General features: G+C 38.7%; 1 protein-coding gene across 4 annotated transcripts in view; it reads right to left on the reverse strand.

Annotated features, from left to right (window-relative positions):
• Window positions 1-7,701: 7,701 nt before the first annotated feature.
• MOCOS (molybdenum cofactor sulfurase) overlaps window positions 7,702-22,071 on the reverse strand; it is a 210,211-nt gene continuing 195,841 nt past the window's right edge. For all 4 annotated transcript variants that reach the window (XM_063163847.1, XM_063163867.1, XM_063163877.1 and 1 more), the window contains 3 exons: window positions 20,740-20,866; window positions 18,366-18,470; window positions 7,702-11,321 (listed from right to left, as the gene is read on the reverse strand). In XM_063163847.1, coding sequence (XP_063019917.1) covers window positions 11,175-11,321; window positions 18,366-18,470; window positions 20,740-20,866 — 379 coding nt within the window. In that variant the 3' untranslated portion in view covers window positions 7,702-11,174. The remainder of the gene's footprint in view (window positions 11,322-18,365; window positions 18,471-20,739; window positions 20,867-22,071) is intronic.

The raw sequence follows: 22,071 nt of genomic DNA on the forward strand, positions 1-22,071 counted from the left end.
CTAAACCTAATTTTTAGCCTTACAATGACATACCTAAGTACCTGTTTAACTTCTGAGTTACCACTCCTTTGGGCTGGGAAACTGATAACAATTTGATGAGTTGTCCCCAGATCAGTGCTGGCCTCATATTTCACCCACCCTGCTGTACCCTGTTGTTTAATCATACCTCACTGCTCTTAATGAGACTCATTTGTCTTACTCTCAAGTTTCATACTGTTTCCTGCTTTACTGACTTTTGTGATGAAAGCAACAGAAACACTGTTAATTGATGCCTTTCAGGTGACATTAGCACTTGCAAGAGCATCCATCAGTGGTGGTAAACATCTGTCAGATAAGAATTTTCCTTTTTATATTCCACTTTGGAAATTTAAAAATAGCTAAAGCTCTGCTGATAAAGGATAAGCAATACACAGCCTTCAACTGACAAATTACAAGGATGGGGAGCCTGGTAACAGAAGTCTCTCAGATCCTTGGTGGCATGGTGGTGATTATAAGACCAAGTTAAGCAGACTGACAAAACCCTTTCATCAAGAGCTGCCCTTTGCACATTAAGTTGCATGAGCATAAGCCTGTGAACACAGTGTCCATAATAGTTTGGGTGCACTGCCAGACTGGGTCAGCTCAGGGGCAGCAAGAGTCTCCACGTTCAGCTGTTAGTTGAAAAATAATCACCTTGGTCTTTGACCAACATCAGTTACCTGGCAGAAAGTAAAAGTCAGGGAGCAAATCAGTGGAACTGACTGACTGAGGTGTCCAGGCTTGTGCAGAAGCAGACTGACCACTTTGGTCCTCAGTCAAAGCAGATACTGCTGCTTTCTGTGGCAAATGGAGAATGATCCTGACTGTCACATGGAGAGAGTTGAGTGTTTTCAAGAGCACTTATCCCTAGTTCAGGCCTTGAGGGCACTGATACGGCACAACTGCCCTGAGCAGTGTCCAAGACTCCATCCCTGCTCAGCCCAAGAGACCTGTCAGCTCCATCTGGGCACTCTGTTCAGCACTGCCCTCTGCTGCAACAGGCTGGGGATGAAGAATGCTGGAGTTAGGGAACCCTTTTTGATCCCTTTGTCACCAGCCAGGTGATCCACTGCTATATTTGGTGCTGTTCCAGGGCTGAGGGAAACATTTGATAACATCTCAAGGACTCTACTCCCTCCATTTTGCTGCTCTTCTCTAAGACACCAGGATCATGTTCATCCTTGAGATCAATTGCACACCATTGCACATATTGAAGTCTTGGGAATCTTCCAAGTGATCTGCTGGAAACGCCCAACTTTGTACATCTCCTTTGTAGTTCAGCTAGATAGCATGTATATGAGGATATCCCATCAAAGGGAAGAAGAGCTCATAAAAGCAAGAAATGTTGATTGATTTACTAACAACGTCTGCCTGGTAATAAAAGACTTGTCTGCAAGGATTTTCAAATTCATAACCTCAACTGCTATGCTTGCAACATTAGCCTACTACAAAAGAAAAAACAATTAAAAAGTAAAAAATTGGGAATAAATTTCAGCCCTGTCACCTCAGCAGACAAAGAATTTAGGTTCTAACATCTTCTCAACTTCTTTACAATACAAACATCCTACTAATCCGTGTTCAACATCACCTTGGAATTCATTTAGATTATTCATCACGTCTGCATGGGGATTTCAGAACGATACTTGTGGGAAGGTTCTCTGCTCCCAAGTGATTATAGCTTTTATATGTTGCACTGGGACAAATAAATATGCCAGGTGCCAGGGAAAGAAAAATGAGGCTGCTCAGCAGTTCAGGCCTTATTTTGTTCCCATGATTGCCTGAAAATCTCATTGACCTATTCTGCCTGATTCACACTTTTTACACTGTACATGCTAAAGAGAGAAGCACAAAGATACATTTGTGAACAGCTGTCAACTTTCTCTTGCCTGCTGGCAGTGAAACAGCTGATTAACTGCTTTCAGATGTGGTTCATTTAGTAAATTAGGAAGCGGTACATCTTTGTCTAAAGTTTCAGAAGTCCTTGGTCTGCATGGATATTTGACTGTTGCACTGCTCAGTCAACCCAATTTTTATTGAGTGTTTAGCTCATGCTTCTAGGAAATCAAATTTGTTAAGTATCCAAAACTGGGTATGCAGAAATGGAACTGCCTCAGTCGCATAGCAACTTACTGAATATTGTGGAGATCCATTTAGAACATATTGAGGGAAGCAAATATGATTACTACCAACCTAGAGAGGAAATGTGAGTTTACTCAGCAAAGATGAGTTTGGTTCTGCTGCTGACTTCATTCAGACCAAGATTTCAACCACATTCCAGTCTTGCAAAGAATGTATTAACACCCTATCTCTCCCAATCCTTGAAAATAAACCCCCAAATTTTCCTTTATTAAGTCAAGGGAGGTCTGAGGATTGCAGCACAGGATGTATGAGGTGATGCTGAGGGAGTGGGTTTCTTCAGACTAGAGAAGAGAAAGCAAAGGGCTGGGGGCGCAATTACCTATGGGCCAGGGGTAGAGACCAGTCTTCAAAAAGATGCACAGTGAAAGGATAAGAAGCAACAGCCTGAAGTTGAATTTTGGTCTAAAGAAGGACTTCTTCATCAGAAGGTGGAAAAGCAAAGGACGAGGTTGCCCAGAAACATGGTTGGAGAGACTCAAAACTCAGTTGGATACAGCCTGAGAGACCTGATCTAGCCCTGAAGCTTGGAGCAGTGTTTTGAACTAGAGGACATTCAGAAGTCTATTCAAACACAGTTACCCTGATACTGAGAGCCCCATTACCAAGAGGGTAACCAAAAATTAATGAAGGATAGTAGTACTCAAAACAAAATTTCCCATGAATGAATTCATGCAAAGCCCATCATAAACATTTTTAAAAATTTATGAAGTTGTTATTGCACAGCAATATTTTGGCTCATTAAATGAGAAAACAACTGGCTTATAGTGATAAAAGGATTCACACTGAAATACACAGCTTTCTAATCTCATGTTTTTTTCTTTTTCAAATCCAGCTTTGCTTTTAGACAGAAATGAGAAATAGCTGAAAGATAGAGGGGACAGTTCACTTTTAAGGCAGCATTTCCCCATTCTCAAGCCCATTCATAAATCTGTGGTTGCATTTTCAGATGGATTACCAGGCTCATGACTCCTGTTGCCCTAAGGGCACCAAGGGGTCTTGTTCTACTTACAGGCTCTAAAAACGCTTCATCTCCTCTGCCATTCGTGTTCAGACATCCTCTTCAAGCCTGCAGTTATTTCTTCCATGGAAAATCCAGGTTAAGAAAGGCTGAGTGTATGTCACAAAAATGCTAGCATCAAGAGGTCAAAAATCATGATGTTTCTGAACCAACAAGTCTTGCTATAGCTAGAAAGCTTTTCAGCTTTTTATTGCAGTATTAAGGTCAGAATTTTCCTCTTTCTGAGAAAGAGTGCATCTCCTCATGAGGCCTTCCCTTATGATTTTAAGGTTTGCTCTGTCATATAACTACATTGATTAGCAACTTTATCTCCATGCCCACATCCAGCATGAGTATCTCTGTCAATAATAAGCTGATAACAACATTATTTCAGAGACTTCTATCCATAATCTGGCAGTCAGGGGGCTGTAAAAACAAGAACTGGTAAGACAAACTGTGGCTTGGGTGTTCAAAACCCAAGAAATTGTTTTCATTTATATTAATGTATTTTAGAAGTCTTAGATTGTTTTGTTTAGTTCTGTGTTTTGTTTAGTTCTGTTATTCACTTTTATACTTATTTTCATATTATTTTTAAATGTAATTTTCTTCCTACAGAGAAAGCTGTAGAAAATGAAAGCATGCTGTTTTCATTTAAAAAATTCTATTATTTTGCTGTACTGTGGCACTTTCCATCTGATACCACTTTGCCTCTCAATCTCTACTTGTTCCTTCTGGCATAAAGATCATCACTGGAGACTTCAGAAAAATAAGAACGCCTACTTAAAGTAAATGTCCTAATTTGAGTTTCTGAAAGAGAGATGTGTGTACTTATGGGATTTCTCTTCCAGCAAGCATTCCCAATGAGCCTCAAGCCTCAGTGATGCCTGACTGCTTCTTCTCTTTGATAAGTGCCATGGACATTTTTCCAAATGGCTCGTTGTGTAATATCACCATTCAGCTAATTTGTAGTCTCAGTTTAGAAAGTTGTGTCTTGTTCAGGAGTTTTCAAAGTTCAATTCCTCTTACTGGATAGAAATTGTAATTTAAACAAATAGTTTGCCCATCAACATTTAGGGGATGATAGATGCAATCAGAAGAAATGCAACACAGGTTATAATGACCCTCCCAACCCAAACTTATTCTTATTTGAAGCAGACCACTGATTTAATATATATGCAGATAAATATGCTAATTTAATACCTGACAATCTCATTTAGATCACATATAGCTTCTTAAATGCATGATTGATGGCTTTTATTATCTATGCACTTAACAAAAAGGGCTGGTAGGAATCTACTTACATTCTTCCCAATGTTTCATGCAGGTCCCTGCTCCACACAGCTCTCAGTCTTGCTTGACTGACTTAACCAATTGTTTCAGATTACCCACTCAATAAAACCTCAGATTTTCTCTTCCTCGACATAGCCTTCGCTTTGCAAGTAAATAGCTCCAGATTGCCATGCTGTGCCAGGGGGAAAGGCAAGGGAGACTGAATGAATACCAAGCGACTCCATGATGCCAGTAGGAGATATAAAATAGTATAATAACTTGACAAATCCTTCCCTCAGAAAAAACCATACGCAACTAGTGAATGAAAAGTCCTCCAAGGCTGGTAATCTAAATTAGCAAAGACTGTTGGGTTTTAATTGATCTAAAAGTCTCTGGCCACAATATACAACTCCTGTGATACAGCAGTGGCAGCATTCCAACATTGTCCCTGGGCCGCTGTGCCACTCTCTCTCTCCATCTTCTTTTCTAACTGACCAGACATTTCTGAGGAACACTGTAGCTTATTCAAAATTCTGGCTGACAGATGAAGCAACTCAGACAAGAACCTTCACTTTTCAAGTGTATTAAATCACAACATCAAGCTTTGGATAGCAAGTCAAACACAGAGAACTTACATTCTTGCAATCATAGAACCATTTAGTCTGGAAAACACCCTTAAGACCATTGAGTCTAACAGTTAACCCAGCACAGCCAAGTCCACCACTGACCATGCCCCTCAGAACCACATCTGTGTCTTTTAAATACCTCTGGGGATGGTGACTCAGCCACTTCCCTGGACAGCCTACTGCAATTCTTGACAACCTTTTCATGAAGAAATTTTTCCTAATATGCAACATAAACCTCCTGTGGCACAACTTGAGACTGTTTCCTCTTATTCCTTAAAGCAGAATAAAACCACACATTTGACTCAAGAAAAATTTAATTTAATTTCAGTATTAAAGGGTTTGTTGGGAGAAACTTCGAAAGGAAATGCAAAGGCTCCAAGGATAAGAAATAATTGAAAGCATTTGGCTAAACCAGTGAAATTACAAATATTTAATACATGACTCACAGGAATTACATCCATGAATGATGGATACTGCAGAGGCTCATGTCCATTTGTAGAATGGGTTCAGCAGTGCAGGGCCTTCTGTAGTCTTCTAGTTTTCTGTAGCTTCTGGAAATAATAACTCACAAAATTTTCAACAGCTTTATCTGATTCATCTATCATAAGTACCAGGAAACAACACACTTGATCTTAGATCACTGCTGGCTTTTAAAACACAGCCTCATGGAAAACAGCCCTTTTAGAAATCAAAAGCTGATTTCACTTCTGGACTGAGGAATCATCTCTGCATAAACAATCCTGGCCAGAGTGCTTTAATTCAGATGGGACACTTGCCTCTGAAAGCCAGCAAAAAGCATGAAAGGGGCTCAAATATGGTATGTACTAGTTATCTAGGAGAAGCTGATGTTGAGTTCCAGATTTGAACTGTGTTGACAAGTTTTGGTGGCAAGTTTGGAAGAGATTGGCTTACAGAAGAAATTTGATTTAGGACAGAACTGTACCTAGTTATAGGCTATGTGTGAACCATGCAAGGGAAGGGGCTTTACATTTAAGGTCTGTATCCTTTCAAATTTGCCATTGAACTGCTGTACTAAATCAAACTCCCTGACTTCTCACATTTTGTCTTACTTGGTGGGTATTTAGGACACCTCCCAGCAATTCTGAGTGGCAAATGCTACAACATGCAATTTTTTTTGTTTCTCTCCTTTTCCTATCCTGCCTTTGCAATGATCTGTTCCCCAAAGGCACAATTCTTGAATATTATTCTTAGAGGAAGACTTCACAGCACCAGCAGAAAAAATACTAACTTTTTCTGTAACACATATTTCTGGGATTATTAGGGAGGTTTCTGATGTACTCTGCCCATGACAGTGATGCTCAAAGAAGCCCAATTTCAAACTTCCCTAACATCTCTCCCTGTCCATAGTGCTGAGTGAGTCACTTCACTCCTCATGCAGGAAAACTGCCTATTTTCTTTTCCAGTGGAAAGGACCTACAACCACCACCTCACCAAGTGACTAGCAAAACAAACTGGTCAGCATGAAAAGGAGGGAAGAGAAGTCTCTTAAATGGTGCCTTGCTTTAGAGGCACCATTTGACCTCTCTGTCAATGACTTACTCTGAGTTCTCAGAATGATTTATGGGCCTAAGGATACCTACATACCTTAATTTTCTAGGGGAAAAAACCCACAAACTAGATGACGAAAGCATTCACATCACAACTTTTCTTTCTCTCCTGCATTTTTTCCTGTTCACTCTGGCCTTACCACTGGCACACCTACCAAGAAGTCAGAAATGTAGGTACATCTTTTGATGACTTAAACTCGTATTTCCCCCAATGGCATATTTCAAAACACACCTGAGAGGTTCTTCTCTATTCTTGATGAAGTTCCACCTTTTATTTACACACTGGTGGCCAGAGGAAGGAGACAAAGCTCCTTCTGCAAATGCAGTGTCTCAAAAATCCCCCTGAAAGGAGCACTCTGCCTTCTCCTCCCCTCTCTGGGGGCTATGCCTATGTTTTCCCCCAGCAGTTGCCTCAAGACATCTGTATAATGCAGAGACAGGGCTGTGCCCACATTTCACCTGCATGAGAGTGACCTACCTGTTGCAGAGTTCTGCTCTTCCTCCCCTCCCACATTCAGTGAATCAAAAAATGCATGAATAATTAGCTCAAAGTCATGTGTGGATGCCACCTCACTGTGCTCATGTCTGTCTCTTGCTGGCCCTGTGAGTCACAGATCATTTCCATGTAAACCTCATGAGAAGGGAGGGACAAGCCTTCCCTGTGATTCCTACACATACCAACTCCTGTTTAGTCTTCCCTACTGACTGACAGGTTAGACACTGGGGAAAAACAGTGTTGGATCCCTCCAGGCAAAGGAGAGGGAAATAAAGCACCTCTTCTCTCATCATCTCACCCTTGGTGAAAGCTCCAGCTGGATAACAGAGATGGATTCAACAGAACTGACTGTACATATTTCAAAGGAAACCAGTGATTATGAGTTCATTTTGTGCAGGGCCTGAGTGTGCAGCTGATTGGCATGTGGCTACACTGATGGAGGGAACACCTCACCTGTGAATCCCACCAGCAATGAGACATCCCTTCAGTCCTGAGCCACGTCATCCATGTGCCCAGCCATGCCTCAAAGCAGAACTGAGCACCTCATGAGCTTGAAGGTCAGGAATGCAACCACCACCAGCAGACACATCAAACACAATATACATTTTATTGGTTTAATTTCCAAGGCAGTTAAAAACCAGATGAAAAAAAGATTTACATAGCATAATCTCTACAATTTATGAAGAATAATCACATTTTTATGCAGTCCTTTGTCTTGATTTTCTTGACAGAAAGATGACCTAAAATTTTTAGTATACTTTGAAGGACATCATTGAAAGTATATAAATTGTAAACTAATCTGAAATATCTCAGTCATATCAGAAAACACAGAGCTCAGAAACTTATCCTAAAAATGCTGATTTCTGTTTTGTGATTTCAGTCTCCTGGCTATTTTTAGAGCTTTTAACAGTCACCATTTTTACCTTGGGATTTGAGAAGGGGCTAAGTCTCATAGATAATGGAATGTGTCTGAATAATTAATTGCAAGTAAATAAGCATTTGGTTTTCAAACATATAGAGGACTTTCTAGATATAAAACTCTGGAAATACGGTATTAAGTACATTTATTATCCATATAAGGCAAACATATATCTGCAATTATTATTTAATTATTAAAAGGTTAATTTGGCAGTAATTGGAGTATTTAGATCAGAGCCTACATTCATATAAAGTGGTCTTATTTTCTATATACTTGGAAAGTTAAGAAATAAACCCTTATAGAACATACAATTTTTTAATATAGTGTTTCAAAGTGTTTATGTCCCTTTTGTATCTGCAGTCCTTGGGGTTGCAGTATGCTAAATGTCTTCTTCCTCTGAGTTATTTTTTCACATTATTGGAGGCTTGTTCTTTCTGCAAACGTATAGTGCATGCCACTTAAAAGTGACTTTTTGTACTTCAAGATTTTCCACAGAGTTTTGTCGCTGAGAAGAATTTGCCTTCATCGATGGAAAGACATATCAGTTCTGGCAGGAACATTCCACTTACTAGAAGGGAAATATTATCTTTTATTTAGCTGAAAGATTCCTTACGTATCTTCCATCAATCTGAAGTGTTGTGACATTTCCTACCACTGTACCACAAGGATGTTCCTTCTGGGAAATGCACAGACTATATTAATGACTGTGTTCATACATCAGACAAAATCTTTCTTTTCCCCCTGTAAAATGGCAAAATTATTCTTGATCTAATATAACCAAGCCACAGTAGAGAGAATGTGTAATTGACTGTAAATAATAGGTCAAAATGACCAAGCATGACATTTTAAAAGTTCAAATCCTCTCATCCATAGTTATCATACATTGCATTATGGATATTCACAAACAGTATTTGTCAAGCTACCGTGTACCAAAGTGACTTATTTTGTACTAAATGCAAAAATGAGTGAAACAGAACATTTTGAGGTTGCTTTCAATTTCCTTTTCTAACTTTTGTGCCATTTTAAACAAATTACACAGTGGTGAGGTGAAGAGGACAGAGCAGAGCACTGGAGATCACCAAAGGTCAGCATACAACAGGTCTCTTCATATTAAATCTGTCAGAGCTATGCTGGCCTTCTACCCAACAAAGCAATACTCTGCATAACAGAAAGTGAAGCAGTTAAGAGATTTAGATACCAGGAAACTGCTTTTCAAGGTTCCAAAAGAGCCTGCTCATTACAACCTCAGATAATTGACTTTTAGAGAGATAAACTCAAAGCAGGCATCAAGGAGCAGACCTTGGGCTCTGAAGTGGAAGGTACAACTCTCAAAACTGATTTTCAGTTTACATACATATGAAAAACCTCTCTCTTCCCATGTATTTTATGGCAGATGGTAAGAAACAGATAATGTTTCTTCTCATTTCCATTACAAAGCTCTGCTGAGAGACTGTTCCAGCTGAAGTGAGTAAAACCAGTTCTTCAAAAGAACAAAAGAAAAAAGAAACCATACATTAAAAAAAAGGAGGAAAAAAAGGAAAGAGAAAAAGAAGAGAGAGCATTTTTGAATTCTGATTTGTGCAGTGGGTGATGAGCTTCCTTTTCCCATTCTCTGCTGCTCTGTGGTAGTCGCTCTTCTTTCAGAATGACTGTTTGACCAACTCTTTCACAGAGCCGCCTGCCTCCCTCCGGGGATATGCTCAAACAACTCAAGGATTGCTTCAGCCAGAAGCGCTTTCACACAGCTGGAGCCAAAATTGCCCCTAAATCATACTGGATGAGAGTTTTGACGGTGCTTTTAGCGGGGTCAAAATTTCGCTTCCCAGATGGCAATAGAGCAGCCAGTCTAGGAGAATTTTGCCTTCCAGGAGGACTTCCTGGAAGCATGAAATCATCCCATAGCTAGCTGGACACATGTTGAGGGTCATAAAACACCTGGCCTCAATGTATTCAGTCTTGATTTACATCAACTTTCCACATGGATTTTCTTCTTTGCTCCATGTCTTCCTTTATTTATTTTTTGTAATTTTCGCAGTAATTGATACTTCAGACTAAGGTTTCAGACATTTGCTCTCATAAATCAGAAAGCATGAGTTTTTTTTAGGAGATGCCAACAGCTGTTTAAGAAGGGCACTATGAAATGAACAAAGGGTAAGAAAAAAGAATGCTTTGACCTGTTTGTGATGGAGAGCAGTCAAACTCTCAAGAGTTCCCTCAAGTGGCCATTAGAGATTGCTGAGGACAAACAAAGTTTGTATAGAAAATGACTGTATTACTTGAAAAATCTCTAATTAGAGGTAATGTGTCAGCATCCACAAATGTAAAAGGAAACAAGAGTGTGGAACTCATAGAGCCATGAAATGACTTGGGTGGGAAGGGACCTTAAAGACCATTTAGCTCCAACTCCTCTTCCATAGGCAGGGACATCATTACATAAAAAATCCTAGGGAAGACATCACATAAAATAAATCAGATGGAAAAGTAACAAAGGGAAGAGAAAGAAGTTGAGAACAAATGGATGGAATTCCTTCACAGGGAACGTGTATTGCAAATGAGTCCTCATTATCTTTGTGCTGTGTTAATGTTCTCATACACTACTCACACAGACTTCTCAATAATCCCCCCTTTTCCATTGCTTTCACGCTGTCTACACATCACCTTCAGTTTCCTTTTGGAAAAGCTGAATGCACTACTACTCTCATGCCACTCTTCCACTGTTCTCTTCCCACCCACATTGTTTCTAAAATATGTCTTGCATCCTCTTCTAATTGGGGTTTTGACAAAGCAGTAGAAGGAAGCAGTGTATTGTTGTGTTTACTTTCCTTCATTGAGATGTGGCTTTCTGACAACAAACTTGGGCTTGTTTTGGGAGTCATCCACCAGTAAGACTTGATCAAACCTGTTGAACCCTGAAGCAATTGTGCAAAATAGAGTTATGGCTGCTGCAACATAATCACAAGCAAATACATGTAGGTGAGCTGTAATTATCAACAGTTTTGCCATCTGATAACATTTACAGCAAACAGAAAATTACCAGAAGCAAATGAGTGGAAGCTTTTTCTTTTTTTTTTTTTTTTTTTTGCATAACTGACTACTGACTTTTCCCTGTAGTTGCATAAAAATTTCATCTCCACCAGAGAGTCTATCCTGAACATTTTTCTTCACTGGATGTTGGAGGTTGAATTTCTGTATTCTCCTTCAGCACTGGAAGTACTTGAGACCCAACTGATAAAGTATTTGAAAAGGATGAGGAAAAGGGCTGGTTCATCAGGTATATGCCAAAGTTTGTCTGAAAAAAAGCAAAATATTTATTAAGATGCAATATGTGTTAAAGTAATCAAATCTATAGAGGATCCCACAACCTAGATATGTTTAGAAGAAATATATTGCTTTAAGAATAAGGAGGTATGCACTATGTCCATGTAATTAACAACATTCTTAACTCATTAATTATAATAGACTGGTAAACAGAAGCTAATGCCATGCTATTCAAGAAGAATAACTTAAGTAAGGGGACAGTATTTCATCATGAGCTGCATAGTATCGTGTATGTAATTCACACTCCCTCACAATCCTGTTATTTAATGTCTGCTCTGGCTCCTTGACAAATGCAGTTAATGTATTGTCACAAACAAAGGCTCTGCAGCATGGGAACACTGGTATGTTCCAACAGTAAAGAAGTCTTGCATCTCACACCATGAATGATTCACTTTGTTAGCAGAACTTTATTCTGCCTAGCTTCTGTGAGTTTCCCTTCATTTGTTTTTATGAATATTCTAGTATGTTTTACAGAAAATATTCAGAAAATTCATTTTAGTGTTGCTTCCACTTGTTAAGTGTCATTATCTGTGAATCCATCCTGCATAAATATTAGAAATACTTAGAATATCTCTTTGGGATACTGAGTAATATAGAAAAGAAAAACTGACTATCCACTTTGCCCACTGGCCATGCAACTCTCACAGGCACCAAAGACCTGATCTGAGTGCCTGCATTCTTATATGAGGTCTTGATCTCAAGGAGTTGAGTGTTACAATTGTGGGTGTGATCTGGAAATGTCACAGGAAGAGACTGGTGTGGTTCTGTGGTTTTGTTTTCAAGCAGTGGATAATTTAGAAACATGCAAGAAAAAGTTTAGTCATCTCATGACAATATTTTCCAAAGAATTAGATAATAGTTAATCAAAAAATACGTAAAGTAGGAAAAAAAAAAGGAACACTGAAGACCTTGTTAAATTGATAACAGATTTTGAGACCTCAGAAAGTCTTTGCTCTTTAAACCAAGGACCTTGGAAACCTGATATTAATTTTCTTGTCTCTTCTTGCAGGTTTCAAAAAAAGTATTTTGATTTGGTAGACTACAGCCAAAATGTACAAGTAAATAAATAAGCAAACTAAATACAAAATTCTATTATCCTTTTCTATTTCCTGATCACATTTACCGCCATTGTTCAGATCAATGATTCTGCAATTGAGTGAATTACATTTAGAGCAGGTTAAAAAAATAGTAGGCAAAAGAGATTTCAATAAAGAAAAAAAAAATAGATGAATTTAAAGGGGCATATTTCACAGATTAAATATGAAGGCAGTATGTTGTCTCCTATTCTTGCACTGTGTAATTAAAGAAAGATGAAGCAATGAGGTAACAGAGAACATCTCCTTAGTGGTAAGAGAAAGGTAAGTTTGAGACCTACCCCCAAGTAAGAGAGATGCTGTAAAGCAGACATCTATCCAAACATGGCCTCAAACCCTGAATTTGGCTATTTCTGCTTCATTTGTAATCCTAAACATCAATGAGAAAAACGGCCCCTAAGCTTAGATATTTTTGGCCACCTCTGCTATTCCTCCATCCCACTGGCATGTGACATCAGAGGGCACCAGCTGGACCTCTCAGGCCTATCCCACTGCTGGCACTTTCTGGGTACCAGTGGCTGTGTTGGTGTCAATGCTTGGTGCACACCTTGGCAAATCCTTGTGGTCAATGTTCTAAAATTGCTGCTGAGGAATGACTGCAGCACTGTAAGATCCCATCCCTCTAGCACAGTGATTCTGTTGGACCAATCGTGATGCTGTAATGGTGTCAGTAACTGTTTCATGTGAAATATTAAAGTTCATAGTCTAATTTTTCCATTTTTGCTTTCCTCTCATTCATTGGCAAGTTTCTCTATTGGCATAAATGTTGTGTTCTTCAGCCTTGTGGTTGATAAGCTGGATTCAATTCCTATATCCTAATACAAAAATGACAGTTGCCATGATTTTGTTTGTTTTTTTTAAATCAGGCCATTATAAAACAAATATAGTAAAATTAATACTAGTTCATGCTACACCACATTTCACACAGGAAGGAATTTTTTAACTCATCCATGTAAATGAGCTTATTTGATGCGTGAGAAGTTTTTTATTTATATTTACTGTATTGTCATCTTGATGTATCTTAAAATAAGACTAAAATAAATCTGGGCAGATTGTTCACTGTGAAGAACTTAATTTACCAATTTTTGTTATTGAAAATCATTTAGCAGGATTTTTTTTTTAACGCACCTTAAAACATCTAGATTTACTTAAGAAAATGCATGTCTGAATGCATCTTTTCTTCAGGAGTTCTCAAATGCTGTTTTAATACTGGTCCTTAGTATTTTCTTTCTCTGACTGGGCATCTCAAGTCTCAGTGTTTTTCTCAGTGAGTAATGCCTAAGGAGTTTCCAAGGTGATGATACACTGATGGTGTATCACACATATTTTAGTACTAATGCCTGTTTGGAATCACCAACCTCTTTTTTTCTTGTGAATGTTATTAAAACCAAAATTTAGCCTGTAATTGACAGAAGTGGATTTAAGATCTTTTAAGTAAATTTCCCTGCTTTTTTCAATAATTACAAATAATGACTCAGCAAGTACTGATAACAGTAATCACACACACACCCCTGACAAGCAGCCACAAAAGCTTCATCTGCCACTTCAGCTCTCTTTCAAGAGGAAGATAAAACGCAGAAATCCTCACATTTCTGATGAAAAATGAGGCTTTCAGATACAGAGATTACAGCTTGCAGAGTTATTACAGTGAACCTCATAATCTCTGCCTGCTACCTTTTCCTGACTTCAAGGACATTTTATTCTGCATATAATCTTCTCAGAACACTCCAAGAACTGGGCAGGGAGTGCAGGACCATGAGCACCATGGCTTTATCTGGCAGTCAAGACTCTTCCCATCAATGTAAAATGTTACAGGAACAAAAAAAATTAAAGCTTCTTGATTAGGAAAAAGTAAACCACTTCACTGCTGGGAGAAAGAGAAAAAAACATACATATTCTTGCCAACAGTGAATCATATGATAGTCATCACACTCACTTAAAGGAGGAGCTATGAAATGCTGTCATTCTTGCATGTTGTTTCAAGTTCATTTACTGGATCAAGAGTAATATGTTCTACTCAGAAATTCACTGACAAATACCCTGTGTACACTATCACCTTCTGCAAGACAGAAATGTGAGGGGCTTCATCGGACAAAGGCCTGAGGTGAGATGTCTTTGAGCTACGACTCCTAAAGAATCAGTTAACACAGACTGGAACCTGGTAGAGAAATATTTTGCTAGAATGTGTAACAAGCACATAAATCATACTGCATGCTAACACTTAGCTTTGGATGGATGAGTTCTGGATTTTACCTCTCAGCTGCCATATTCCAATAGATAAATTTACCTGTCCAGGTCTTTTCATTTGTTCATACAAAATAACATAAACTCCCTCTCATCCAAAGATTTGGTAGATGCAATTATCAAAATTGATTTTTTTCATGTAATAATGTTTTATTAGCTTTGGATTTACCAGAATGTAAAGCCTTACAAAATAGGAGAAGAAGTACTCACTTCTGACCTGCTGATTTTTTATATTGGAAAAAGGCAAAATTTTAAGCTGGCATAAATAAAACCCCATATTGCTCTGTTGAAAATATCTGGACTGTAGAATGCTTCCTTAAGAACTGCTATTCCTTTGCTCTACCTTAACTAAATGCATTTTCCAGTTCAGTCACTGATGAGAAAAGAGAACCATATTATTTCAGAGGCCTATTAATTACAACAATCACTGTTCTCAAATGTTCCAGATATTTGAATGAAAAGCATTGCATGGTGTAAAGCCCTGTGTTACTGTGAAAATGATAATGATGCATCAGATATGAGAGGTAATTTGCTATCCTTGCTAACATTTCACTAAGCAATCCAAAGGCATGGCATCTAATTCTGCAGGAAAAGAAGCTCTCCCAAGGCACAATGAGATACATAAAGGAGGATCAACAGGCCCCACAAAAAAAGACAGCTTTTTAGTGTACGAAGGCATGTGCAAACATAATGGATTTCCCTTGATGTACTGTTATCCATACATTTAGACCAGGGCAGACTGCTAATGCAATAATTCCCTTTGCTACCTCGCCAGCAAGTCCCAGCTTATAGCACTGCTGCAAATCTACCCACAGGGCTTCCACTACCATTAGTGCTAAACTGCATCTGCAAAACACCAAAGAGAGGCAGGAATGTTGTGTTCTCCCTTTCCCATCCATGTGTGTTTTGTGTCAGGTGGTGAGGCATGTGAAACAGCATGTGGCCATTTGCTTAATGGAGTTATCTAGTCTTTCCTCATCTCCTGCAGTAACAGAGAGCACTCTGTCGCAGGAGGAGAGCTCATCTTTCCTTTCCAGTCAAGAATTACAGAAGGAATCCTTTATGAGTGTTTCTTCAGAAAGCAGAGCTCAAGTTTACTTTATAGAGGTGTTTACATTTTGTGTCAAACAATGACATAAAAGGTTTCATAAAAATCAGCTGGCAAGGCTTCAGCACCATGCTTTGCATTTATCTGGAAAGATGCAAATTGCTTGGGTGGCTAGTTACAGTAGCTGGTCCTGACTTTCAGCTGCAATCCATCTACGCAAAGGCTCCATCTTTCAATTTGAAGCACTAGCTTCTAAGAGTCTCAGAGGAATGAAGAAAAATAGGATTTTAGAAATAAATATTGAACTACCTCCTACCAGCCTTACATTATTTAGCTCATTATTGAAGTTCATTGGCAGTGCTGCTATTTGGACTACGTGTTTGATAAATTTCAATATAATTTTTTCAGGTTGGTGTTCTTAGAAAAAACAATCTAAAATGGTAAATATTGACATCTGGGTCTCTTTTCTATCTGCAGCATCTTTAATGTTTTGGCAATCAACTTGCTACAGCAGCTTTCCAAAGACCTGGGAAACGATCTTAAATCTTATTTTTCTGCAATAGTTTTTTTGTATTTTGAATCAGATTATTGACAGATGGGAGCACACACTGCTGATTTCCTTCACTAAATCTGCATCTGATTTAAAAAAAAAAAAAGAAAATTAAGTGTATTAGATGACTCCTTAGCAGAAAAGCACATGGTAGAGAAATGAGTCACCAAAGGATCAGCTCTGCGATTTAACACAGTCACATGAACTTGATGTTCTTTCTCTCTCCCCACTGTGAGCTGTGAAAGGTTTGGATCAGTGTCCTCTGTTAGGTCTGCTGAGCACACTAAAAATGCCACAGTCCTTCCTGGGTGCTGCTCAGAGATAATCAGCTAGTGCCCATCACCACTGGGGCGACCTGCAGAAGGAATGGGCTCGGAGATCTCCTCAGAACAGACCAGGCAAATCTACCAGCTCAAACTCTCCCTTTCAATTGTCAGCTAAGCTCACCCTCCTGCAGAGCAGGGCATGCTCACATCTGCCAGCAGCGCTGAAGGCTGGGAAAAAACAAAAAAGGCTGAATGCCCGTGACTGTGCAGCATGAATATGGGCACAGCTGAGGCAGAGAGAGCTCTCCCCCGCGGTGATCAGCAGCGCCTGCCTCCTCTCGCAGCGCGGCTTTTATCAGGTGCCAGCTCCTTCTGGAAAGGCTGGATTGCTCCCTTTGCCTTAGTCCTGTTTGAATGAGCCACTTGGTTCTAGCAGTGCATCATGAAAATCTCTTCATAGCTGAGTTAATCAGAATGAGAGAGGAGCTCATCTTTGCTGTGGGAAACATGCAGAAGATGCTGTGCCTCTCCTGAGAATCTACATCCTGAGTAAGGTTTTTTTTGCCATTTTCTCACTGAGTACAGAGTGCTATTTACAGAGGTTTCAAGTCATAACCCAGTAAAACCCATATGGGCATAAAAAGTCCTCTGCATACTCCACCTCATGTGGCAGCAGGGAGCATCCCTGTCCCGAGTGTCCCAGATGCAGCAGCTGTGGCTCACCATTACTCGTAAAGGGCCCCTGTCCTCAGGCTACCCACTGTGGCCAGGACTTCATCTCGCACAGGCTCATGTACTGTGGGGACCTGGAGCAGAGCCTGCTGTGCAAGCCTAAGTCACCTCAGGTCAGCGGGAAGCTGTGCCTCGACAGCCGGCCCTGCTCCGACATGGAGCCACAGGAGCTATTCACCAAGGACAACAGCCAACGAAAAGAAAGCCTTTTGTCTGCTTAATGAGTCACTGAGACGAATCAATTTTTTTTTTTTTTGTCCAGACATAGAATGCAGTATTTGTAACTTGTTTGTGCATTGTCTGGTTGAATGATTTTCAGCCTATTTGTTATTGCTCTGTGCTGGTGCTGTGCCCCGTCTCTGGTGTTTGGCGGGTACTGGCAAAGCTCCCGAGCCCTACTGCTTGAGACACTTTAACAACAGGAGCTTAACCAACAGGAAGCAATGAATTTTGAATAAGGATTTTCAGCTAAATAAATACGTAGGAGGAGATTTGTGGAGCCTTTGGGATGCCGAACTGTCTAGCCATCATCTGAGTGCTCTCAATTCCAAGAAGCAACACAACCTAAGGAAGCAGGACCTCAAATAAACACCTGTATTTCTCACTTACTTTTTGGTCTCTTTGCTAAGCAATTACTCTCTACTTTGACTATATTCACATCTCCTCTGTTTTTCCTACTAACTAATTTCTCAGGGTCAGAATAAAGTTTAGTCTTATACACCAACTGTATAAGTTCAAACACTTTCTGATTTTTCAGCCTATTTCTTTTCTTAAATACATCAGTGCATCAGCTTGTGTTTTTAAGACCAAAATAAACACACTGTAAAGAAATACATATGAAATAAAAGCAAGCACAGTTAAAAATAATGCATATTAATAGTCCATTTCTAATTAAAAATCTATTAAGCATTTTATAGAAATAAACCATGCCATATCTGGGTTGTAAGTGCATCCTCTTTTTGCAGAAAAAATCCAAAGGGTAACAACTTAGCTATGAATATTCGCTCAGCAGATATTTCACTACCCATGCAATAAAGTCACTACATCTTTCATTACAGCTATTCTGAAGTACTGTACTGACCTTTCTACCTCTGGCAGCAGACAGGGACTGCAGAATTTCTTTGTTTCGTTCCCCAGACTGTTGATCAATGCAGATTATTTGACATCTGCTACATGGACCCACAACCTGAAATTTGAGTTAAAGAAAGTTCATGGCTGTTTATCAAAGCAGTACAGCATTGAACAGTTTCTGACTATCATAATATATTAAACACATACCTTTTGCATACCTTTTCTGTGGTTTTTGAAGCTTTCATTATGTAAAAGGTCAAGTCTGTTCACCTAATGTAGTAAGTCTAAAGGCAAAAGTCTCAGTGAATTTTTAATTCACTTTTTTCTTTTTTTAAGGAAAACTTTCTCAGAGACAGAATCTGAGAAATACCAGACATTTACATATTTGTATTTCCTGATGGCTCCACTTCTTCTGTGGGTTAGCAGGGCTGCTTGCCCAAAGAACTGAATACAAAATTAGGCCAATGCCTCAGGATTCAACCCAAGGAGGATTTTCTTGGGACTGGGAAATGCACAACATGTTTCTTATATGCATGGCACTTTTAGATACTCAGAATGTAAAATATTTAAATATACAAGTTTACCTAATCAGAAGAAATAATTTATCCTCTATTCATCCTCTATTACACTTGATGTTAACATCATATGTAGTTGTTCTTAAAGCTAATTGTTGTTTGAACTAAAGTATGTTTTTAGGGGGGAAAAACCCCAACCCTGCAACAAATTTCTTCTTAGAGCTTTAAAATGGAGAAAGACAATATATTGCACTTTCACTTAACATCGTATCTCTAACTTTAGCAAAGCTGTACATTACAGAAATTGTGTCTTACAGTATATACCAGTATACATATTCTACTTTTGTAAAATGTGCCATAAATTTCAAATAGGGTAAATAATTTAACTGTACACTTAGAACATTTTATGTACTGATCTGAAGTGGCATTTCAGGTTTTTGAGATGCATCTAGACTGCTCGTATAACTCTTCAGCATAATCATCAACATCAAACATCAGCTCTTTTAGAAAATCATTTTCCACAGCTCCATTTTTTAAATTAAAAGAACAAGACAGAGAAGGAAATTTTTTTCCTGCTTTACTTTGTTCAACAGCTTCTACCATTTTTGTGGCATAAAGAAACATTAACATAATTTCTACTGTTACTACATCAGTATCTGGAAAAGGACCTAGCAGAGATGGGAAAAGACAATGCAAGTTACATAAGCCTTTCTATTTTTGCCTTGTATTCCTAAAGTATATCAATGCCAGAAATAGGCATGCCTTTTATTTTGCAGTTTTACAGTAACTTATCAACAGGATCCTCAGCTGAACTCCCCAATGTAACTGCAGCCTCCAACAAGCTATACACCATGGATTTTGTTCTTTTTGTTCCTCATTTCTTACTTGTAGCAATTTTTCCTCAATTTTCTGTAACTTATATTGCAACTTACTGATCAAAGTACACATAAGAAGAGAGCAGATAAGCAATATTTTCCACCCTTGCTAAAAAAGTTTTTTATAGCATGCTGACTAGAAAAAAAAGAGTGATGCCTATCACATCTTCTAGATTTGACCTCAGTACTCCTGTCATTCACACTTAAATTATAATCTCTAAGAAAACAACAAATAAGCCACTTTCACAACCTAGGCAAAGCATCTTCAAATACATATTTCATATCTCTTGGCCAGACAAATTCAGCAGAACATTTAATACATGTGTGCATCATTCCCTTAGGTGTCATGTAGCTTTTACAGATTCTTTGTTAAGAGCTTTTCTTGAAAGAATGTATTTACAAACAAGGTCTGCCTCCGTAGCATTTTCCTTACAGTACCAAGGACATTATGTTGTGAGCTATGAGGATAGCAAAAAACCCTACCAGGCTAGAATTAGAAACATTCCTTGAGTGAAGACTAGGATAAGATGTATACAACAGAGGGCAATAGACCATGATTGTTCACTTGTGTTCATGTTCAGTCTTGGGCCATCAGTTGCTTGATTTGCAGTGACGTGAGGTTATATTTGCACTACTGTGCAAAACAGCCACAAGTATTCTCTGCTGATGTGCTGGCTAAATATGTGCTGTAAATTCTGCCTAAAAAAACTGATTATTATTCAGTTCAGATAGATAAAGATAAGAAATGCTATGAATTATGAAATTCAATAGAGGTGTGGAGAAATATGGCAAAACCTCTTAAATATATTGAAGTATGTTTGTCACAGGACACATCACTTTTTTTTTCCCCACAGTTCATAAATTTTGCCTGCACAAAGTGTACTGCCCATATTCTTTGATTCAGGAATCAAAGCCTTGTAAAAATTGGTTTGTCTCCAGGAATCAAAATGCTTTGTGATACACTGGGGCACAGCCAAGAGAGAAAAGGTCACACCTGGAATTGCAGAGCACCTATTGAAATTTCAGTCCACTCCTCCTCTTCAAAGGACTCTGGTGCACTGATGACAATGTTGGCACGGAAACGCCGGATCAATTCCTCTATTTCCAATGGCTCCTTCAATCTGTCTCACAGAGTTGACAGAGCAAAAGAAAAATTAAGATTATTAACTAATTTTGCACCAGATGTTTCTGCTGTAAGACTCTGGTGGTTCATGTGATTAGCAAACACTTCTCCAGAATAACCTGGACCAAGTTTTATTACAAAGGCTGTGGGAATGGCACAAGGTACTCAACTAAAGTTTTTAACCTCTCAGCCATAATATATAACCTTCTAGGTGGCTTCTTCAGAAGTGTAATCTGCAACTATAGGTATGAAAACATGTAGAGAGGTGATTGTGAACCATGCATATGAGAAAATTCCCAAATTGTTATCATATGTAAGGCTAATGGTAACAAGTGAAAAGATCTTTTTAGTTAGTAATCATTTGACTTGTTAAATATTGCAAAAATAGAAGCTTCTAGAACCAAAGGCATATAAAATTTTATTCTGCACATGCTGCAATGAGAGAAGGGACAAAACCAGTAGTTGCTGAAGGTGAAAAAGGCCAGTAAAATAATTTTATGAGAGATATATCCCTCATATTATTATTATTTGCCTTTGGGAGGCAGCAGATTGCACCAAACGATAGGTGTTTTAAAAAAAAATTAATCTCTGTGTGGTGATATCTCCCCCTCTTTACAAGCATTTGAGCTGCCAGAGTGTAGATTTGTGTCAGTGTGGAGAATGTATATGAGACGGAAAGAGGAGCAGACTGTATACAAATATCAGAAATCTTGCAATCTTGCTGCATCTTTGAATTGCCATTCTTCACTCTTCTTCTAAAGGAGAACTTGAACAGGAGCAGAAAAAGAAAGACAGTGTAAATTTGACAGAGGGCTCTCTCAGTGCCACAGTTAGTGGCACTGAGAGAAGAAACTTCTTTTTGCATTAGCTGTTAAGGACATGAACCATTTTTGATACTCCATAAACTGTACTCTGACAACTTAGGGATATGACATCCTACAGCAGAGGCAGAAACCTGGGTAAGAAGTGAAGAGAGGTATTTCTGTTCCAAAAGAAAAAAAATGAAGAAAAAAGTAAGGACATACAGCTTAAAATGTATTTTAGTTAGAGAAAAAACATGCAAAATCAAAGTACAGGGAAAACTTCACATCAAGCAGTCTTGGCAGAGGTGGCCTGTTAGGTGAAAAAAAAGTGCTTGGTTTTATTTAAAAAAGTCTGGATGATCTTTTCTAGCAGACAAATCTGCGTGAGGATAAACAGCCT

Source organism: Melospiza melodia, chromosome 1, assembly GCF_035770615.1.
Source record: "Melospiza melodia melodia isolate bMelMel2 chromosome 1, bMelMel2.pri, whole genome shotgun sequence".
In the NCBI taxonomy this organism is placed as follows: Eukaryota; Metazoa; Chordata; class Aves; order Passeriformes; family Passerellidae; genus Melospiza; species Melospiza melodia.